The 20,380-nt window shown below is 38.4% G+C and overlaps 1 protein-coding gene across 1 annotated transcript; it reads left to right on the top strand.

The window, feature by feature from the left end:
- The first annotated feature begins 1,437 nt into the window (after positions 1–1,437).
- On the top strand, positions 1,438–14,018 carry ZNF366 (zinc finger protein 366). Its single transcript, XM_008942837.1, has 4 exons — positions 1,438–2,739; positions 4,908–5,099; positions 10,835–11,009; positions 13,437–14,018. The coding sequence occupies exons 1-4, from the start codon at positions 1,438–1,440 to the stop codon at positions 13,970–13,972; spliced, it is 2,205 nt and encodes a 734-aa protein (XP_008941085.1). The 3' UTR covers positions 13,973–14,018.
- Positions 14,019–20,380: the final 6,362 nt, after the last annotated feature.

The raw sequence follows: 20,380 nt of genomic DNA, 5'->3' as shown, positions 1-20,380 counted from the left end.
ATGTTGGAACTGGGTTTGTTTAGCTTGGAGGCTTAGAAGAGACCTTCTCACTCTCTACAACCACCTGAAAGGAGGTTGTAGTGAGGTGGGAGTTGTTCTATCCTTTCAAGTAACAAATGATAGGACAAGAGCAAACGGCCTGAACTTGCTCCAAGGGAGGTTTAGATTGGACAGTAGGAAAAATTTAGTCACCAAAAGGGTTGTTAAGCTGTGGAACAAGCTGCCCAGGGAAGGGATTGAATCACCATTCTTGGAGGTGTTGTATGTATGGTGCTTAGAGACGTGGTTTACTGGTGGCCTAGAAGTGTTAGGCTTATGGATGGACTCAATGATCTTAAAGGTCTTTTTGAACCTAAATGATTCTATGATTTTATGACTCTAGAGAACCAAGGCAAAAGATAGCAACTTTTTTTAACATGCACAGAAATTGATAACCAATATTTCAGATGAACTCCAAATTCAGAAGAAGCATCCAGTATGATCATTGGAAGATAAAATTTTGCTAGAAGAAAATGGTTAATCTGCCTTGTCACACTGTACCACTACAAAGTCTTGGAGCATTCTTAGGTGTCAATTACTCTGGAGACCTGAGGGGTTGTTGACATTAATTCGATATTTGATTTTATAGTGCAGATTTTTTTTCTCACCTATCTAGAAACAAAAACCCCCTAGATTAAGTCTATAAAACTGAATGCAATTTGTAGAGTCATCAGAGATCTTTCCTCCCCAAAATCTGCCAGGTAAATATCTCTGGGATTAATCAAAGAAAATAAATTAATCTCCACCTTCCTATTACAATACAAAGTGAGAGAAGCCAGGAAACACAGTGCAAAACCTGATGGTACACAGTGTCCTTAGACCGTTTGGCCATTGTTTTCTCTCACAGCAGCACATGTTAATAATACAAAGAAGTTTAACATTTTTTGGCTTTGGCTTTTCATGTTGTAACCATAATAAATGTGCACCTTATTGTTTGTATTGATATATCCTTCAGACGCATCACCAGTTTCTAGAGCCTGTGCATGCCCAGCCAACGACAGAATTTTGCCCGCAAGTAGATTGGCGGAATTAAATTAAGCATGAACATTGCTGTACAGATTCAGCTGCAGAGTTGTGTGTCATGGTACAGCAGCATGTTTATGTTGCAAAGATATTATATGGGTCAAGCTTGACTTACACCATTAATTTTTCTGCACACATACCAAAGATTCACTAAACAATTTAATTCTGTTTTAAAAGGCCTTTGTGTTATTTGGGCGTAAGACATCCATAGTTGCACTTAGTTAAAAAGCCCCATCAATCTCCAAAAGAATAAAATAGACAATAAAATGTTAAATCCAAGAGAACAGGAAGAAATAACTAGATTTCTGCATTTTTCTGTTTGTTTGTTTGTTCGCTTGTTTTTAAGGAATTTGAGCAACACAGAAAAAATCAAATATGATGAAGAATGAAGAAACAAGCTTTAATGTGGACAGTACCCTAGCCTCTCCCTTCTCCCACTGCCTGCAGCCACTGAGCCCTGTTACAAAGCCACACAGAACAACTCAGTTTGGTGAAGAATTCAGACCACACCTCTCACATTTCCGCTATGGCCCTCCTTCTCCTCTTGGAGACACAGAAACATTCCAGGGGTCTTTGGAAGGAGGGTCTCGGAAACGCAAGAGCATGCCAACAAAAATGCCTCCTTCTATTGCTCTTGAGGGCTCCTCATCACCACCAGACAGACCTGAAGATCACAATGACATAGGCTCTTCCAGTCTCCCCTTCATATTCCAACAGCCAGCGCAGCCCAAGTACAGTTCCCAGATGATTGACCTCTGCAACGTCGGCTTTCAGTTCTATAGAACTCTGGAACACTTTGGAGCCAAGCCCATCAAGCAAGAGCCAGTGAAGCCTAACGTGGCATGGTCCAGTAGCCCAGCATTCATGCGGGCTCCTTACCCTTATTACCCTAAAGTGCACCCTGGCTTAATGTTTCCTTTTATTGTGCCACCGAATTTCCATTTCAGGAACCCCTTTCAAACAAGAAGACCTCCAGAGCCAACCTTCAGGAGAGCTGAAGTAAGAGAAAGTGGTGAAAATAAACAGAAAGTGGAAAGAGTAGATGTCAACCTTCAGATAGACGACAGCTACTATGTTGATGTGGGTGGTGAACAGAAGCGCTGGCAATGTCCCATGTGTGAGAAGTCGTATACATCCAAGTACAATTTGGTCACCCATATCTTGGGGCACAGTGGCATTAAGCCACATGCCTGCACCCGATGTGGCAAGCTTTTCAAGCAGCTGAGCCACCTGCACACGCATATGTTGACACATCAGGGCACTCGGCCACACAAGTGCCAGGTGTGCCACAAGGCTTTTACTCAAACCAGTCACCTTAAGAGACACATGATGCAACACAGTGACATCAAGCCTTACAACTGCAGGATCTGTGGCAGAGGTTTTGCCTATCCGAGTGAGCTGAAAGCACACGAGTCTAAGCACGAAAGTGGCCGAGAGAACATTTGTGTGGAGTGTGGTCTGGATTTCCCAACTCTGGCCCAGCTGAAGAGACACTTGACAACCCATCGTGGTCCTATACAGTACAATTGCACCGAATGTGATAAGACCTTCCAGTACCCAAGTCAGCTGCAAAACCACATGATGAAGCACAAAGACATCCGCCCGTACATCTGCACGGAATGTGGCATGGAGTTTGTGCAGCCCCACCATCTCAAACAACACTCCCTGACTCACAAGGTAAGCCAGCAGGTGTTGTGCTCTCACGTCCCAGCAGAAGGTAGCACAGGATTACACACTACTAAAGATGCACGTGTATGTACCTCCTCGGAAAGAAGGCCATCAGTCTACGGAGCCTGATGCTGGCCCTCTGCCAGTTCCAGTTTTATGCAGAGCAAAAGCCTCAACAGCACTGGCAATAGTAGAAGCTAGATGTCTTGTTCAGTCTTCAGAAAGTACGCACAAAACCTGCTTTTTTATAAACCTCCCTTCAATTAACCCCCTGTATTACTTCCCAAAACTGTATTTGCAGCTCTCTGTTTTTGTGTTCTATCGTCAGAATGACCCTCTGTAACATAACACAATCTTATAAAGCTGAATAACCCAGCTGAAATTTTAACTGGAATTTTTTACTGAAAACCAGTTCTATTGCTTTGCTCCCTTAAATGGGAAGTAGGTGGATTTGCAGTAGACTATACTTATGTGGCGAAGATAGTATGTTATTACTCATGAGATTTTGAGAAATCATTAAAACGAGGCATTTAGGAAAACAAAAACAAAAACAAACCCAAAAAGCTAAGGAGAATTCCCCTTTGTGTGTAAGTTATACATAATGACAGTAAAAAAAAAGTGGACAAGCAGGACCACAATCCCAGACAATTTGTATCAAGTGGCCATCTTGCCATTGCTAACAGCAATGACAGCAGAGTCAGTTTAGGCTAGGAGTGGGCTCTGGTACACACCCAGAGAGATTGCTTTCAAAAGTAGGAAAACTGTTGCATTAAGAATGTCTGAAATTGGCTTTATAAAAATGTAACACAAGGCAAAATCCCACGCATTATAAAAATTTGCTTCCGGCATTGCATATTTTTCCTTTTACACTTGAGTTTTGGCTTTTTTATGAAAAATCCATTGAAAATACGGAATGCTACAGCATTTCAGTCTTATAGACACCTTTTCTTTTAAAACTCAAGAACCTCCACTTCCACATTTCTTTTTCTTCCTAATACATGGTTATAATTTCTGTTCTTTTTGGAAATTCCCTGGCCTTTGGTTTCGCCATGCAAAATGCTACTACTTTGAGACCGGGCAGATTTTTGTCACAGGAAATGCAATGCCCTTGAGCCTTTAGAGAGCTTCTGCTTCTTTGTCCACAGCTGCAGGTGGATTCAGCTGTGAACATAATTAACAGTACTTAGCTGACCAAATGCAGCCTCACATCTGACAGGCATACACTTCAAACTGCTGTTGGTGTTCACAATTTTAGCTTTGCAGTTAACTGTGAAAACCATTGATGGGCAGGAAAGTTTCAAGTCATTTCAAGTCATCTTTGTAATTGGGGCCTTCAGGAGGAGTAATTGCTCTCAGCACTTGACTGCTAAATCCTCCTTACCTTCAGTAAATTGCACTTAAACTTGCAAAGTATTTAGTGGTAAATTCACTTATTTTCATAGCATCTAAATGTCTTTTTGAGGAGGTGGAAGTTAGGTCACACGGGTGTGAGCAAGAATATTGAAATAGGCATTAGTAAATTGACCAGATGGTATAAAAGGTGCTAGAAATGCTCTGTAAACACCAGATAAATGAGATCACTCCATTAGGATTAGTGAAAGTCCCACTAAAGAGTGAACAGTTGTTTTTCTGTTCACTAAATGTAACGCATATATCCTTATCTGGTGACATAGCTTGATTACTTCTTGTTACTTCAGATTATTTTCTATAGTTTTTTTCAAAACAGAAAAAAACTATAGAAAACAGTTTTTTTAGAAGCCAATGACATTCAAATTGTCAAAAGCTAGCACTACTTTAGTCTCTTAATAGGTTAGCTTTTATTCTTGTTCAATAAAGGTACACATTTGACCAATACCTTACATAAGCAGTAGATGAGGACAGAGGAGCTCTGCTACTGACTATGTCTCATTAATTTGTAAAATTATGCATGGAAACAAACTTCATTATTTCATTAAACCTGCATTCTTTTTTCTTTCTGCTCTCAGATTCCTATAAGAATTTGCTAGGAAAAAAATACATAATTATCTATTGCTTGAGCAAGTGATGTTAAAAGTGAAATAATTTATTACCTGTTTTGCTAATGCTGAATGGATAATTCATGAATTGGTATACTGAAGATGAAATAATCTAGAAAATCTTTGATGTATACAATTTTTTTTTTTTCTCTTTTCTTACAGGGTGTGAAAGAGCACAAATGTGGAATTTGTGGCCGGGAATTTACTCTGCTGGCCAACATGAAGCGACATGTCCTGATCCACACCAATATTAGAGCCTATCAATGCCACTTGTGCTTCAAGAGCTTTGTGCAAAAGCAGACACTCAAGGCCCACATGATTGTTCACTCTGATGTCAAACCCTTCAAGTGCAAGGTAAGTTTACTTGGTGGCATAGACATTAACCCACTGGATGTTTATGTGATGTAATCACCCTGCAACATGGTAGAATTAGAGAAACAAGAGTTAATAACAAATGCTGCAGTTGCAGTTAAATTATCATAAACCAGCCTGATTTTCTTTCTTTATCCAAGTTCTGCCTATGTAACACAAAATAGTGGAGGTAAATATCTGTGGTTCACTCCCTTCCCCTTCAATACCAGTAACTTTCATCCTCAGATATCTTTTTTCTGCTTTGTGAGCACTTAAATGGCATGGTAGTTTGAGGACAATAAATATACCTGACATTTGCTTACAACAGCCATCCAAACAGAAATCTTAGTGCTTAATAGCTTGAAACACTGACTAAAAACATAGACCGAGTCATACACCCCTCAGAGGAGCATGGAAAGCAGCAGCCATGACTTCACACACCGATGCTATGTGACAGTTCAGGGAAGGACTCAAAGAAAGCTACAGCAAAATACAACTGCAGAAGGGATTTGAACAGGCCAAGTATAATTACCAGGCTGAAATCAAGGGCAGGACATCAGTATCCTAACAAAACAGCCCCTGAGACCATCTGGCCTTTTTAGGATACTGTGTGAATTCCAGTTTGCTGTCTCCCTCCTGCACGTTGGAAGCTGACATTCCTTTTCTAGCCTCTCTTCTCCCCTCTTCCTGTAAACCTTGAGGCTTTGGCTTTCTTGACTGTGCTCATCTCTAATATCTTCCTTGTGGATTATTCATTTTTATATTCTTACTCAGCATCAGATGCTACATCTGTACCTTTTGTTGCCTGATTCATTACTGTAGTCATACCTTGTGAAGTAAAAGGTTGTGGGTTTTAGTCCCAGTTTGATCTGCTCTGAGAGGGCTATAAATGCAAAGTGGAGCATATTACCTAGTTTATGCCTAAGCAGCTGAAGATTGATCTGGAAGAAATTTCTTGAACTCTTTCGTCCAACATATTAATGTAATTAAATATTTCCATTAAAGGAGTAATTCATGGAGATGAAGCGTTGGATTCAAAATTTTAAATTTAATTATTTTCTTTGAAAAATTTAGAACTTCAAAATGTCATGGGAAAATATGGCATTCAGTGGTAATTTTAAGAAGAAAATGTCAAAAAGAGTCTTTTTGACTTCCTCATGTTGCTTTGATAACTTTTAAAGCATTTCACTTTGAAAAAAATAACAGAAAGTCTTTCAACTTTATCATTTTAATATTTTAATTTATGTCTTATTAACATATTGTTTTGCATACTAGGAGTTATGTTATTCGATATTGATAAAGCAATTTCTGGTACTGAAATACTTGGTAGTTCCTTGTCAAGTCTGCTGGAGACTTGCATTCTTTGAGAACACCTGCAAACTTATTTCTTGTTCCTGTTCTGTCAAGGTCCTTCTCTGACACCTTAAATTTCAGAAAAGAAACTCAATTTTTTCAATTGAATCAGCTATTCTGGATGCAGTTTCTGGACACAAAGTATTTTTGGGGTATGTGCAGATTAGCTGGAAGTTTGTGTTCAGATTAGGGTTTGATGATGACAGACTATTGAAGTTTGAAGATGGCAGCATTTTGAACTAGGAACTGGAGTACCATTAGTAAGTTTTCTAGCCAGTAACAAAAGCTCTAAAGCAACACCTGTTTTTCAAATTTGTTTACTTCTCTGTCCTCAGCTGACATGTTCTAGAGGAAAGAAAAAAGTAAGCACAGTGAACCAGTTTCTTCTTTGGCTGAAGGGGAATGAGCCAATACCAGTGCCCCTGAATGAAGTGGAGTAACAATAAGCAAAGGGAGAATCAGGAATTGATCTTTGGTGTTAGGAACACCCCTTGTCTCTCTGGCAAAGCCCTTGAAAGATTCGAGCAAGTATTTCTGGCTGGTATTCAGAGGGTTAAGGCAATGACCAGATAGCAGCCTTTTGGCACTAAGCTCCTCCTCAGCAGAAGGAAGGATATAGCTGTATGAACAGGCTGCTTAACAATGGCTCACATGTCCCCGGGGAACCGCCTGCAAATAGATTTCATCTTGCTTTCTCTTGTACTTTTCAAAGCTTCCTGTTTTCTCACGGTCCTTTTGGACAGTTTACAGTCTTTCTCCTTCTCCCTCTCTCTTTGAGGAAAGGAACACCCTTCTTATGAAGAGAAAAAAAAAGAATTTTTTTTTGGAAAGAGAGCACAGCAGTAGCGTTTCTACTTCACCACATGCAATGGTTTTCTTTACCTTTTCTCATCGCAAAAGAAAACACGAGGCTTTCCTATGTGTCTAATCAGAGCTAAGCACAGACTATCTGAAGTGAGGGAGTAGCAAATAGTTGTCCCTTCTGTTTCCTCATCCATCTGCAGCCCGGATCTGTGTCTGATTTTTCTCTGAAGAGTGAATTTCTCTGTGGTGTTTAAATGCCTGAGGCCATGTTGCCTTGTTTATTTCTGTTGAAGAAAAGAAAAGAAAAAAACAATCAAAAATAAACAACCAAACCAAAACCACTGAAGAGTTCTGAAGTTGCACCAACTGGTGCAATAGTGCTAATTCCAATTTGCAGAGGAAGCTTCTATGAAAATTACATTTGCTTTTAGTGATGAAATCAGCAATATTTCAGACATCCAGTAAAAAATCCAGTGAAGTTCTCTCCAGCCTAGCCAAATACACTTTGCAACAGATGTTTTGAACCCCTTTTTTCCCATCTAAAATCATGGGTTTAGATCAGGAGTCAAAACCGAAAAAAATGTTAGGGATAAATAGTCTGGGAAGAAACAAAACAGACTGACAAATCTAGAAAGGTGATAGTTTATATGCAGGCTTAGGAAGACAAAATCTAGTGTTGAAATAATTCAGCTTTTCTAGCAAGATGTACTGAAATTCATTTCATCTGCAGTGCAACAATGTGGGTTGAGCAGAATTGCAGAAGAGGTCTTTCTCTGCAGGGCTTGAATGTTATTTCGTCTAAAGCAGACAGACTAAAAAAAAGTCAACAAGTAAACAGTGCTGTTCCTGAAATTTCTTGCATAGGCATTGCAAGTTCCTGAGTGTGAAGGTGCTTGGTGGTGAGCTGTGCTAGAGCTCCCTGCCATGGTACTGACTTAGTGTCATGTTTCATACTCTGCTCATTAGGGCTCTCGCCCCTGCCCTGTCACTGACAAAGGAAATCTTGTCACCTTCCTAGTCTGATCTGCACTCAGGCTGTTCTTTAAGCACGAGCTGTCAACACCAGCTTTTTCTGGGTTGCTGTCTTCCAGCATGTGAGCCCCAAACTGGTTCTCTTCACCTTCTGGATTGTGTACGTTAATGTGAACATTGTCATGTGCCTTTTGAAAAGGACAGGTTACACAGACACCATGCCACACAGAGCCATCGCTCTGAAAAACAGTTTTCATATCTGCATTTCTTTCTTTTTCCTGCCACACCTTTCCACTCTAGTACCATTTCCTCATGTCCCTGGAGGAGATCTCAGGATGAAAATACATTACACATCCCTAAGACTCTGCGTGACTTTGGGAAATGGAAAACCTATTCCTTTATTCAGAGACACAAAACTTTTATGCTGTAAGGAACTATTCTTCACAAAGTCCCCTGTGTTTTCATTATGAAGAAAGAGAAATAAATGCTGCCTTGACAGAAACAAAATAAATGCTCCTTTTAGGTCCATTTTAATATTCAATAAACTTATAAAGATTTGCATGAAGTACTCTAGCCATTCACTTGTTAAATCTGATTCTCCTTGAGTACCCGTTTAGATAAGAAAGTAAAGACCTAGCTATCAGAAAGCAAAAGCTGGTGAAAGCACAGATCAGCCATAATACAAGCAGATAACCAGAAGCCTTCTGCTTAGAAGTGTTTCAGAAGTACTATTATTGGCATTCTGGTAGTCAGAGAAATATTGATATGTCATAGGTCATTCCAGCAGCTGTCTAGATATAATCAGCTGCTGTTCTTCCTTGTGAGTTTTCTGTGCTCATCAGTGCTGTTTCCTCCCAGCATGTTCAGAGTGGGTTTTTTGGGTACACTTACTTCCCTGGACATAAGTCATTTGGCATATTAGCTTTCTCTGAATGCAAAGAAGAGACAGTCATCTTTCCTGAGTGGGTATGGATGATGGGTGGAATCAAATATCCTACTTTTACAAATTAATAAATTATTTTCAGTGGCTTTTTTTTCTTCTTCCACTGCCTTGATGAACACTTTCCTGATACGTTTATTTGTTAGAATTTTCATTTGAGCAAAATCATGGAGAGAAAATCACAGAAGAGAACTTATGCAGCTGAAGCAAATTTTTTTTATAAAAAAAAGCAAGTGAATATTTCTGGATTGTTTCTTTTTGCAGCGTTGACTCAGTTCTAGTTTTTATTCAAAAACAATACCTCTGCAAGGTTTTGTAGTAATGACCTGTTTCCATTGTTACTCAAAAGGTGGTTTGAAATGCAAAAGATACAGTACTATTTCACCAAGGATCATTCCACTATCTACTTTTCATCCAGATATTTCAGGTGGTGGCTTTGTGAATTTGAATCAAAAAATACTGTAGCAGACCTGTACTACCAAAATAAATTATATCAGAAAAACAGATTAGACCTTTAAATTTGGTGGTATCTCTGTAACTTCTTTTTAGTAATTTTCCCCCAGCTAAGTACACTGCTTGATGGAAGTTTCAGTTACTCAGTAGTGATAATTCTGGCTCATGTAGTAGTAAATATTGAAAAAAAAAAAATAATCTGATGGTAAAAGTACTTGGCTAAAACCATTAAAAAAAAAAAAAAAAGAGCTGAAGTAGAAAACAAATGCAGATGTTTACAGAGGGTGGAAACAGCCACTTGGATGTGAATAAAATTATAAATCCTGGTAAGGAAAGACCAGAAGACAAGTGAGATTACAAGCTTGTAATAGTGATGTTGCACTCCCATGTCTTGAGAATACATTTGATTTATAAGGGACCAGACTACAAAAGGACCCATCTAGATAAACAACAACAACAATGAAAAATACAACCTTATTGTTTCATCAAAGGGAATCTTACACGATCAGTGGCTTGAGCTGGCAGGAACATGCTTCAGGGAAAGCTGAGTCACTCTTGCAGCCCAATGACTGTTTAAATTCCAGCTTACTCACCAGAGACACAAAAACACAGAAGCTGGTAAACAGAAGATGAAAGGATGGGAGAAAAATGAGGGAGCAAGAAATGAAGAAAAAAAGGAAATTTTTTTCTAGCTTTAAGCAAAAGGTGCAGCCATTTCATTTTTACTTAAGGAGAAGTAATATTCTGCTTTACTGTTCCACAGAAACACTGTGTGAAATAAACTGGTTTTATTTTGTATCTTCATCTCTGCCTGGTATTGTTCTTGTTTAAAGGCTAGATTTATAAACTGCAAACAGAATGGTTCACTAGAGCAGAAAGTAACACTTTGAATTTCAATCAAGCCAAGAGATTTTCAGGTTACACACTCAAGTCTGGTTCCTTCCTTACAACAACATTCTTTGCTTTTTGAGAATCCTTCGTTGTCTGTCCTCGTCACCAAATTTAAAAAATGGCAGCCGTGCAGAAGGCCCTGGATAGGTTGGACTCAACCACACATTTTTGTCTGTAGGGTTTCTGCTTTTATCTTTGAAAAGCAAATTGCAGGCAGAAGCTGTCAGGGCTCAAACTGAGAAGAGTAACTCCTATTTCCTTTTAAAATGTTCGCCTTGGAAGTACCCCTTCAAATGACTAATTTTCATTTTTACTCTTTTTACAGCTGTGTGGGAAGGAATTTAACAGAATGCACAATTTAATGGGACACATGCACTTGCACTCGGACAGTAAGCCTTTCAAGTGCCTCTACTGTCCCAGCAAATTCACTTTGAAGGGGAACCTAACCAGGCACATGAAAGTCAAACACGGGGTCATGGAAAGAGGATTTCCTTCTCAAGGTAATATTTTTCAGCAAGGTTATTATATAAGAGGTTTGAAGACGCATCTCAGTAAACCCAAATGGGCTTTGTACCACAGATCTATGATCTTGTACCGCAAACCTAATGCTGTTGGAAGAGATTGAATCCCATAAGCCTAGGAGGTTGTTATTAATTGTCTGTATTGCTCCAGTGCCACAGATCAGAGATTCCCCATGGTAATGACCCTTGTCTCAGTGACCTTTCAGATTAGATATGTGATGACACATAAGTCAAGGGTCATTATTTATTAAGGTGTATATACCCATCAATGGTAATTACATATATGGTATGTATACTATATAAGGGTATATACCCATAAATGGTAATTATATGACCATTGTCTTGACCTCCCAAGATGGAGGAGTAGATGGAGACAAAATGAGACAATGTTTATTATCACAAAGGAAATAATTTCAGTGCATTAAGTTGGTGTGATCATGTGTTAGGGAGAATATGGTCAGTAGTGTGAGAGCAGAGGATTTATGACGCCATATCAAAGTTCTTGTATTTAAGCCCAGGGCTCCATAACTGTCACTGTGAGAAGGTGCAATATCTATAGCACTGCAGAGCTTCTGCCAGCATGTGGCTACATCCAACAAAAATGAGAGCAAGCTGGTGGAGAGCCAGCCTTAGTGAGGCTGTGGCAAATGTACGTGGCCAAAGGAATGATTGGGTAACATAATCTTGCTTCCTGAAGCTGCAGTTCCATTATTTTTGAATGTAAGTTACAGTTGCAAGGGGTTTGATTCCCGGAGACTGACAGACCACAGACTAGCAGTCATGGACAAAAAGGCATTATTCCCCAGACACATTTGGTTAGGAGTTTACAGTTTTTCTCTTATGTTTGAGGTACACCATAAATCATAAATTCATTCAAAGGTGACAGAAGAAAAAAATCTAGAAGATCTCATGGGTCTTGCTCACTGTTTATTTGATTTCAGTATAGAATAGGAATGGAAGCCTGAATGGTTCTATGCCCTTGTTTATTCAGTACCATATCACCATAGCTGACATTAGGTGAAGGCCATAGGTTCAAGACCCAGTTTACAAAGAAGCGTGTGAATGTGAGGATTTTTGACTATCCAGCTTATCCTGAAAATCATTTCCTAGCTTCCACCCACCACATACACTTCTTAAATTCAGCTTTATCTGTGCACACATGTTGATGCTATCTGAAGAATAAGGAGAACTACGGAGGTATTTTTTGAGATTTTGACTACCTAAGAATTTTTTATTGTTAGAATTTTCTGGATAAATAATTCTTTCATGGGTAAGATTTCTTGGTGTTCCTCAAATTCAAGCTTTCGGGCATCCTAGCATGTAGGTAAAACACACACTGTAACAACTTATAGCATAATATTTACAAAGATCTTAACAGAAAATGAAATAAATGGTGTTGCTTTTTTTTTTCTGTACATCTCCTACAGAACCATGTTAGTTACACAATTACTTGTAGTTGAACACAGCGTAAGAGAGATGCAAGACAATTTGTAAGGGCTGCCACCTGCTCAGGGACCATTTTAACAGATACAACCTATTGCAAGGTAATAGCTGTATCTAGTGAGATCACACAGATCCTGCAGAAACTTCAATTACTGAAGTAAAAATTCAATTCAATTCAGGGATTCAGTCACTGAGGTAAAAAACGAGACCAAATCAAAACAAAGCAAGTGGAAGGATGGCTTTTGTAGATATTTGCTGTTGGGTGAAATCCTCACCGCAGTACTTTCACTATACTTTTAATAATGATGGACTATGCCTGAATAGTGTGGCTGAATTTTCTTTGCTGCTTCCCGATGCTCAGAGTGTATTTGAGTCTGTAGATGTCTCCTGGGTAACCTCTGGATTCCCAGCAAGAGAGGAGACACTCTGGCAAATACCAAGACAAACTAGATCCAGGACTACACACAAACTTACGCTGCACTGCTCAAAATCATTTGTTTATAATTATTACCTCAAGCTGAAGCACCGCCTCGTGCATAAAGATTTTCAGTACAAAAAAAGTACAAAACCTCAGACTTTGATTACATTAAAGTTTTAATTTAAAAAAAAAAAAAAATTAGGAAGAAGGAATTGGGTACATTCACTGGAAAAGATTGTTTACAAGAGGCCAGGCCACTTCACCTTTTATTCCTAGCTCCTTCATCAAGTGTCTGGCATATATAGCACAATTGTGTGTCTTGATATGGCTGTGAAGTGCATGCAGAAGTAGTCTTTTTAGCAGCATCTCAAAGGAGATGTCATGAGAAGTAAACAGTAAAGTAATTGGAGATAGCTGAGTAGAAGACAAAGGTAAAGTATGAAATAGAAAGTCACCTCATGTTTTGTTTTTGTAGCCACGTGTCTCATAGTAATGTTTCTTATATAGAAATTATTCTTTTTCTCCTTACCTCAAACCAGTACAAGGTTTTGGAAGAGGAAGAATTGCTCTGTCCCAGACAAATGTCTTGAGAAGTTTGGAACAGGAAGAGCCCTTTGATCTTTCCCAGAAAAGTCAAGGGAAGGGCATCTCATTTCATTCGGATGGTGAGAGTGCCAAGGGAAGCTCATGCCAGGAAGAAGAGGAAGACAACGGCTATGAGGCAGAGCAGTACAGCCCTGCCGTGTACCACCACGATGACAACAAGCTGTACGTGGCTCAAGATCTGTCTGGCAAACCTGAGTGCATGATGAAAGACTTCAGGGAGTCCCACTGCAAGGCGAAGGAAGAAGTGCAAAGTGAGGGAGGACTGGAGAAGAGAACCAGAAATTCAAACAACCAGGAGAGCCAAGGAGAGAGAGGCTTTGCAAACAACAAAGAACACCTCAGCTTTATATCCTTCGAAGAGGCCAAACTTGGCCACAATCTCTCTGATTACTTGTGCTTCAAGCAGAGGAATAAGAATTTGAAAGAATTGCTGGAAAGAAAAATGGAAAAACAAACAATGCTTATAGACGTTTAAAATGGACATTTTAAAACAGTTGGAAAATGGGGATAACATAGCTTTTAAAACAAGCTGTAGTTTACAAAGTCTAGAATTTTGTAGTAGTCTTTAGAAATAAAAAGGCTGAATTAATAAAAATAATTTAAGGTAAACCAGATACATTAGAAGAATAAAGCAGTCCAGTTCAAGGTCACCAAAAAACACAACAGACATTGAACAATAACATGTTTATATTTATCCATTTAATGTATAAGTAGACAATAGGGTGGGTACAGAAGTTTGTTTTCCTTTATCTGGGGTGGTAGAGATGGTAGAAAATACATAACTTTCTAGTTATCAAAAAGCAACATACTTTAGTGTTTGGTTTATTATCTGGGTAAAAATATGTGAATACTTCTAACTATATGTCTCAAAAAATCTGAAAATACTATTTCACCGTATAAGCAAGAGTACTGTTAAACATGGTGTACATGAAAGTGCCATCACTCTCAGAACCGAAGTTCAGTTTCTTTTCTGAACTTTCAGAAAAAGAAGTCCAAATACTTTCTTTTACTGAGGTGACTGTTAGTCAACCACTTAAAATGAGAAAGGGGAAACTACTTAAGAAGAAATACTAATGTCTTGTGGGATAGTGAAGGACGGATACATAAGGCTTTGAAAGGATGGCAATTTTTTCTGGTCACAGAAGCTTTTCCACTGCCACACGGGATGTTTGTGCTTTGCTATGTTTCAGTTAGTATGGGAGTATTCAGCAATTCTTCAAGTGAAATAGTACGAGCTGTGTTGACATTTTGTTCTACTGTCTGCTCAGAACAATACATCTAATGAGCAGTAGCAGCATGTAGAATTTGCAAGCCTTGCTATAATTGCACATAAAGCAATATGAGTAATTTCATTGGCAAAATGATGTAATTTTGCAGTTTATCTCTTCAGTCTATCTTGGCTAGCAAGGATGATTTTAAAATATGCAGATCTGATCAAATTTTATTTTAGAAGGTATGCTAAAAAAACAGCCCTTACAGAGCAAGCAGTACCTCACAGAAGAAAACTGGTTTGGGGTTCCCTCTTACCAGAGTCAGAAATTTCCATTATCAACATGGCTTGACCAGTAGCTCCAGGCCTTTCAGAATTGCGCACACACGTTTTTACTGAGTTACTCCTAACTTCTCATCCTCTGATTCCCATAAAATAAGAGGATGTTTCCTAATACAAAAATATATATATATGTTCATAAGGAAGATGTATAAAACACATTCCATTAAGCACATTCTATTTATTGGATGAATAGTTCAAACAGCACCTTGATTCCTGCATCTTCAAGATAGATGACAAACAGCCCCACATCACCCTATTGCTTATAAGGAAATAAAGATTTAATAAGTCATTTAATTAGTCCTATGTCATTCTAACATCCCAGCTCAAGAGGTTAATATCCATATATATATGGTACATCTTTTCCAAATATTACTACTTTCTTCATTTACCTGCCAAGTTCTTTATTTGAAATACTTTGCTATCATGCTCAATATATAGCAAGTTATAATTAGAGTCATATACTTATGGCTTGCTCAGGCTAGACACATGTAGCTACTGCACTTTGCCTTTATAAGAAACCACACCTTACAGAACTACTGATTCTTACCAGGTAATCAGTGTTCACAGGGCAGCAGCCCTTAGTCATCATAGAAAACTAGGTTTGTGTAGTCACAGGCTGCAAAAGGTAGTTTCATTTTTCAGGGTTCAAACACGGTATAATAAAGATTCTGAATGAAGAGCAGAAAAAGCTGTTGATAAAAGAAGCTGTAACATACTCTTGACTCTTCTACACGTAATTAACTCTACAGCTGATGTACTTTTTTTTTTTTAACTAAAAAGAGTATACTAAATTGAAGTGGAATGTAAGTCGCTTTAGGCCTAGAATTAATGAGGTCTTTCAAAATGAGGTGTATTTCAGAGGTACATAGCCATGTTTTTTTTTCAGTAATAAAAATGTTTTATCATATATATTCAACGTCCTTGCTTCAGTGCAAGGTAAATCCTCTTGAAAAAAAAGAGCTGTATTTATTTCAAGGAAGATCTTGTGGTCAAGCAGAAGAATCAGAAAATTATCAGAATAACATATGCAACTGCATTTTTTCTTAGACTAGAGGGGAAATGATAAAGTAGAAATTCAGCATGGTCTAGGAGATTGTCTCTTAGAAATGTGTCCTTTGGTTACCTTCTTGGCAGTATCTTGTCTCTGCCAGACAAAAGTTACTATTTGAGAACATATATAGCCAAGAGCTGGGAGGCACTTACTCTTAGAAATGTCTTTCTGAAGGTGGTGTAGTTCCCAGCTGTGCATGATTCAAGATCAGCCCACTCCACCTTTGCAGCCATATTAGTTCCTATGATAAGAGGAATAAGCAGGGAATAAGGAAACTGGTTGCAGTTTCTAGAATGGTGATCATGTAGATGAGTTGAACTTAGCAAGTTCCTTCACTTCTGCGGTGGGTAAAGCAGAAAAGCATGCAGCCCTTCCATTGCAAAACCCTGTTGTCTATGCATTGGAGACTGTTACAGGACAGCTAGACAATCCCTGTCAAGGAAGAGACAAATGATTTTGTATCAACTGCACTCCAGGCAAGTGGAGGAAAGGAGACATTTTCAGCAGACCTCAGCTCCCAGTAGGTAACATCACAACCACAAAAATGATGTCTGCTGAAAGTATACAGTCTACAGTTCCCATACGGACTTTGTAAGGGAAAGTGCCAGATGTGTCCTTAGGAAAAGAAATCACTGCAGATCATTCAGGGTTGTCTGAATGGTCAACCCAAACACTATCAACAACACTCTTACTGCAGCAAGTTATTATTGGAGCAAAAGCAACTGCCATCCACATGGAGCCAGGTGGAAGGAAGTAGAGATCCCCAGAATGGCTATGCTGTTTGGGAATAATTTGTAATGTGAAGTCCTTTTCTTACATTCTTCCTAGAAAATGGAGAACATTCTATTATAACGAGGCCTTGAGACTGTGCCCAGTCACATAGTCACACTAAGCTAATTCATAAACATCCTACGCTAATTCATGTTAGAATAGAAGAGAACTCATCTAGAACCATAGATCACCAGTCACAGGAATTGCAAACAAAACTACTACTGAGATAAGGTGACTGTGTCAACTGACTCAGGCAAAGAGGTTAGGAGATGATAGTCCTCCCTGCTGCAGAATTAAAATGCAGCTGGGTCTAAGACACTTGTTACAAAGAGGCCCCAAGGGACAAATTAAAAGTGAAATAACAGCCTTCATTGTGAAGCACCTTGCTTTTCAAAAGTAAGTTATTTTCATGCTATTTACATTGGCACTGTTTTGGGAACAGACAGTAACCGGCTTTGCTTTTTAGTAGCTTTGAAAATGCTTTATAGAAATTTGCTCTCATAATGAAGTTATTTCCCATTTCTAATTTTTGAGGGATTAGCTTCCTTGTTTTGCTCTGAATAGAGACTGAGAAGCCCTGTAGAGACATCGTTTGTGTCGTGGACCTTGTTGGATACATTTTCTTTTTCTCTCCCTTCCTAATCTAAGTCTATCTACCTTCTTGCTATGTTATGGGGAAAAAAAATTATTCATCTGACTGTTCTCTGCTATTTGTGTTTCTAGTTTGTGATAACATGTGAAATTAATGCCCAGTCTCCACCACCTTTATATTAAATAATTTTTCTGTGAAGCCTAACTTCATCCTCTTGGAGACCATACAGAGCAAATAAGAGTGGCCACAAACCTATACAACTGAGGTGCATTCCAAAGTCATACAAGCTGAGATGTTTCAAGAATCCATGCTGAGGAAAGGTAAATTTGTCACACTAAGAGTGACGGCATGTGTTTTGTTAGATTTGAGGCTTTTCTGCTAAGGTCTGCAGGGAGAACTCTGCAAGACACTATACAGAACAGAGTAGGTGGATAAAAAGTCAAAAGCTGGCTTAGCAAAATTTGAGGGTAAAGACATATAATATATTTACTGAGAAAGTGAAGTTGTAGAATACTCTGCAACAAGATGGTTTGAATCTGGCCACTGGGACTCAGCCATCTCCTAGTGAATGAGTTCTCCTTGCTGCCGGGCAGCTTCCAGTTTGTGAAGGCAAAACCAGGTGCTCTGCATTCAGTATCTCAAGGGATAAAACACATTACAATAATATTATAATAGAAGTTTATCCTGTGCTGAGTCTTATAAAGCAAGTTACTGTAAAGACTAAGTAATGCTACTGCACCTACTTTCTTACAACTCTGTGTTGGTCTACTAGCTATTCTCCAGTTTCTCTCTTCATATGGTGCTTCTGGACTGTTATGAGTGTACAGTTAAGAAGTAATATAAGTACTATATTTATTATTCTGATAAGTTTTCCATAATTATTAACAGTTTTGAAAATAAGTCATGTATGCTTAGCTGAATGAGATGTAACAGAGCTAACATTTTGTACTCAAATTTTACAAACAATGTGGTGAGTATTTAGTTCACATAGAACACTGGATTCATATTTAAAGGCCCAACTCAAAAAACGGACCAACTATCTGTGAATATTTAGTTTTTGGCTTTCTATGCTAATAGTAAAAGCATGTGTGATGTATTGTATTAATTTAAGCAAATAAATATGTACCAGAGAAGAAGCTGTATGTTGTATTGAAATGGATCTGGAGTTATGTCACTGTAACTGTTTTATTTAGTAAAAGCATGGGGCTGGTCTGACAAGGTCATACTTCACTCAGCACTATGGAAGAGAGGTTCTTGTAAAGAGAAGCCCAAATTAATTATGGAAGACTACTTAGAAGACATGGGCAGAAGAGCTGCCAGGTCCTCTGAGGTAGGCAGATCACTTTATTGTTACAGATTGCAAAGAGGACACTGAAAATGCTCTGGAATGATTATGGTATTTGTTAACGTGGCCTCAGACCAGCTAAAAAACAAAGATGTAGTCCTTATTTTAAAGATGTTTTAGAGACCTGCATCTTGTAGAAAGAGAGGAAATAAAAGAAAACACATATTTTGATAACAAGAATGCAGTTAGGAAAGTAGGAATACCTTTATAAGTTAAGGAATAAGCAGAGGACTTCAAACTCAGAGGCTCAGTTTCTTTTTCTAATGGAAGGCATGAATTTTAAGTGATGACTAAAAGTCTTGGATTCGTTTTTTTTAATGAGACCCTGATGAAATTGGCATCATCAGACTTCACAGAGAACATTTTAAGCTGTTTTTGAGCACAGAGAGAAAGCAACTGAGTTGCTGACTATAAAATAAGTCAAGTAATAAAGAAAATAGAGATATTCAGTCTTTAATTCTCAGAGATATTAAAGAGGTGCCTTAAAAAGTGAAAGAAGGCTCCTAGAAACCTGGAAATACATAGAGGAGACTAAGAGAAACAGAACTAAGCCTTTTTTGTTCTTCTGTTTCCTTATTTTCTCCCCTCCTCCTGTTTTGATTGCAGGTAACAACCACTATGAAGACTTTAAGCTACCTCCACGTGAGAAGGGTATTTTGGAGGGTGACCTAGTTCATTCCTATGTGACTCAGTATCAGCGGGTTTCCAAGTTTCCCCTTATGCCAGTCACAAAAAATATAATATAAACAAATATATATTTAGTCTTTGTCACAAATAACCTTTTAATGTTTATGGAAAACTGGGACGTGCCCACTTATATCTTCAAACAAGCATCCATGAAGTAGAAGAGGAAGAGAGCTTCCTAGATGTTCCTGGGGGGGCTCTTCTGTGTATATAGTATAAATGGTGAAAGACACAATGTACCTGGAGACGTCTCATGGAGACGGCCAAATCAATATCAAAGTTATGACAAAAAGTGCTGAATCATTAAAAGGAAAACTAACCTTAGTTAGATACTAATTATATTGGATACCTCTCAGAGCAAATCACTGTCAATTTGCAGCATGTTAAACCTTGAACAGATTAAAATCCTGGTTTAAGTAACAAGTCTGCATAGACAACCTCTTGCCAAATTTTTCCCATTAATACTCTCTATGACTTGTGTACATGTGTTTGCTCACTGATTCATGACACAAAAATCTGATCTAAAAAGATATGCAGGGTGTCAATCATTTCAGCATTTGTAATGAAACATTAACCAGGGATCACTGCTAATCCAGTTTCCTTATATATTATGATGGTGTGTTGGATCACACAACATGCATCTCCCTAGTGATCAGCCTGCAATGAAAGTGCAGCTGAACAGACAACAGCCACTTTGTGAATAAGCCTTCTGGTGTCCCACCATTCTGTTTACTCTGTCTGAAAAAAATACGGTTTATCCAGTCCAATCATATAAATGATTTAATTTGGATGGAGCCAGACACCATTCTCTTTCAGTGAATTACTTCCTGGATTGAAAAATTGCTTGCAGCATGAGCAATTTCATTCAACAGACTCCTGTCAATTTAC

Source organism: Merops nubicus, unplaced genomic scaffold (assembly GCF_000691845.1).
Source record: "Merops nubicus isolate BGI_N331 unplaced genomic scaffold, ASM69184v1 scaffold7266, whole genome shotgun sequence".
Lineage (NCBI taxonomy): Eukaryota > Metazoa > Chordata > Aves > Coraciiformes > Meropidae > Merops > Merops nubicus.
The sequence above is the reverse complement of the archived record's forward strand: the minus strand, read 5'-3'. Positions and strand labels throughout refer to the sequence as shown.